Here is a 2692-nt window from a genome sequence, read left to right as displayed (position 1 = left end):
TGAAAATTTTATCTTATTTCTTAAGATTTCAAAGCACATTTTGTTTTGTTTCCTCGTACAGACAAACAATCTGACTTATTGTGTCACTGCACAACTTTACCTGTCCTTTTACCTACTTCCTGCAATGTTCAGCTTTGGTGGATGTGTGAGAAGACTGCTTCATTAACAAACGCTCCTATCTCTTGGGACATGGCAATAGTTTTAGTATTTATTGTCAATTGCTTCAGTAGTAGAGAAGACCATACATTTGCACACGGTAGAGTTCTTAAGGAAAGAAAAAAGTAACCATAGAATCTAATGCATTTCCCAGTGAGAAACATAATATCAAAACAACGCTGATTTCCCGGCAACCGATGAAATCGACAAAATATTGATATTTGATGTTCTTCTCTGGGATATTTTATGCTTCCTGCATCATTATTTACTTTGCACTACCTTATACATGTGCTAAGTTTGCATGAAATTTCAAAACGCTTTCTGATATAAGTCATAAAGTAAATCAGTTACTTGAAATGTTGTTTAAAAATATAGTACACATGGTTTGATTTAGCAGATAGACTGACTTCAAAAGTTCAATATAAAGTTACTTTGCCTAAACTTTGGCTAATAATTCCCCAAGACCAATATCATTTCATAAAAATTACTTAGATTTTATTTGTCAATAATTGTACTGATTAAACAAAAAGAAATTGGTATTGCTATTCACAATCTATTTTCTTTGGTAAAAAAAAATGTGACTTTTTCTGTTTACAGATGTGAGCCCTCACCTGGTGTACAAGAATGGTACTCTGTGGCCTCAGGATGTACCTTTCCCCCCTGAAATGGACACCAAAGAGCCTCCAACTGAGAATGGTGGCTCTCCCTTTGATAGTGAACATAATGCGCAAACTCCAGACCACCAGAGACAGGCAAATGGATGCTTTTCGCCTGAATCAAACCTTCAGTATCCTGCCTATTTTAAGGATGCTAAGGGTATGAACCATGCAGTGTTTGGACCTGGAAGTAATTTTGCCCTTCAGTATCTTAAACAAGGCAAAGGTTTACCTGACGTTATTCAACATGGTCGAAGCGCTGGTATGCCATTGTATGTACGGTGCCCCATCTGTCAGAAGGAATTCAAGCAAAAATCAACCCTTCTTCAACATGGCTGTATTCATATTGAATCTCGTCCCTATCCCTGTCCTGAGTGTGGAAAGAGGTTCCGCCAACAATCACATCTTACACAGCACCTGCGTATACATACTAACGAGAAACCTTATGGTTGTGGGTATTGTGGGAGGAATTTCAGGCAGAGGACTATTTTGAATCAGCATTTAAGGATTCATACTGGAGAAAAACCATACAAGTGTGCACAATGTGGAAAGGACTTTAGACAGAAAGCCATTTTAGACCAACATACTCGCACCCACCAAGGTGAGCGCCCATATTGCTGTCCAATGCCTAACTGTAGAAGAAGATTTGCCACTGAGCCAGAGGTCAAAAAGCATATTGATAACCATATGAACCCACATGCCAATAAGGGCAGGAGACCAAATAACAATACTGAAACAAAGCATTTGCTGGGTAGAAGTGTTCCTCCCACAGCTGTTGTAAAACCAGAACTGTATTTTCCCCAGTGCTATGTTCCAGCTTTTGGGCACCCTAACAATGCCTTTGTAAATAATGGAGGACAACCTCAGAACGGTGATTTCAAACCAATTCCTACTCACCCATTTGCTCAGAACCCAAGTCAGAGCCAGACGGAACATAATGGAGATTTTAAAAATGTTCAAACTGGAGCAGTTCCTGTGACAATTGTACCTGCTCACCAATTCCCATCCTCTAACAGTGGTAACCCTGTTCAGGCTCATAGCAATGGGGAGTTTCCTAAGCCAACGCCAGTCCAGTGACTTGCCATGTTGCCTGTGATATGATCTGAGCTCTGACTCCTCCGTCCCTGTTCCTCAACCAGCTATGACTGCATCACTTAATTAAGTCCATGGCCTATGTGGATATTTGTTGTGATGTGTTTTTCCCCGTGATCTCCATGAAGATTAGAGGTAAAGTGTAAATGATTAATTGACTCTTTTGTGATTTTAAAGAACAAATATTATAATGTGGTAATTTAATTGTGTGAAAGCAAAGTTGTGTGAATGTGATCCAGAAAGTGAATAGGAAAATTACAGTAATTTTGAAAATGTTACATACAGTTATTTAGGCCTAAGTATTATTGAGTCAAGTGAAATTTAGCTAATGATAAGTGAACACAGTTGGCTACATTTGGAATGAAGAAGAGTAGTGGAAAAGTTTTCCTTGAGTTGGAAGTCATTTTTATGGACTGGTTTCAAATTTTATAGTGGATCTTTGATTGCCCTGTTTCATTCCTTCATTTTATTCCCTCTTGTTAATAGCTACAGAGTAGTCGCTGCTGAGTAACTTAAGTTCAAGCTTAAATGAGAGAAACCTTGCAGCTCTTATTGATCTCTTGACCTCTCGCATCTTTCAATTAATTACAGTAAAGTCCATTTCTATTTTATAATTTACTGCCATTGAGATGACTGTGGCATCAAACTTGCTGTTGCACAAGCACATTACCGATAACAATAACTCAGGTTTATTTTTAAGTGTCCTCAAAATCCTTGAACAGATTAATTACAAATACCTGGAATAGGGAATAGGAAAAATGTTCCTCTTGTGATCCAAAACACAATGT

At 38.2% G+C, this 2692-nt stretch overlaps 1 protein-coding gene across 1 annotated transcript; it reads left to right on the top strand.

Annotated features, from left to right (window-relative positions):
* Window positions 1-737: 737 nt before the first annotated feature.
* On the top strand, window positions 738-2499 carry LOC127748725 (zinc finger protein 501-like; the record flags this gene model as incomplete). Its single annotated transcript, XM_052272984.1, has 1 exon — window positions 738-2499. A coding segment is annotated over one exon (1152 nt), but the record flags the coding sequence as incomplete, so codon positions are not given.
* Window positions 2500-2692: the final 193 nt, after the last annotated feature.

Source organism: Frankliniella occidentalis, unplaced genomic scaffold (genome assembly GCF_000697945.3).
Source record: "Frankliniella occidentalis isolate FOCC.00 unplaced genomic scaffold, Focc_3.1 Scaffold236, whole genome shotgun sequence".
Lineage (NCBI taxonomy): Eukaryota > Metazoa > Arthropoda > Insecta > Thysanoptera > Thripidae > Frankliniella > Frankliniella occidentalis.
The sequence above is the reverse complement of the archived record's forward strand: the minus strand, read 5'-3'. Positions and strand labels throughout refer to the sequence as shown.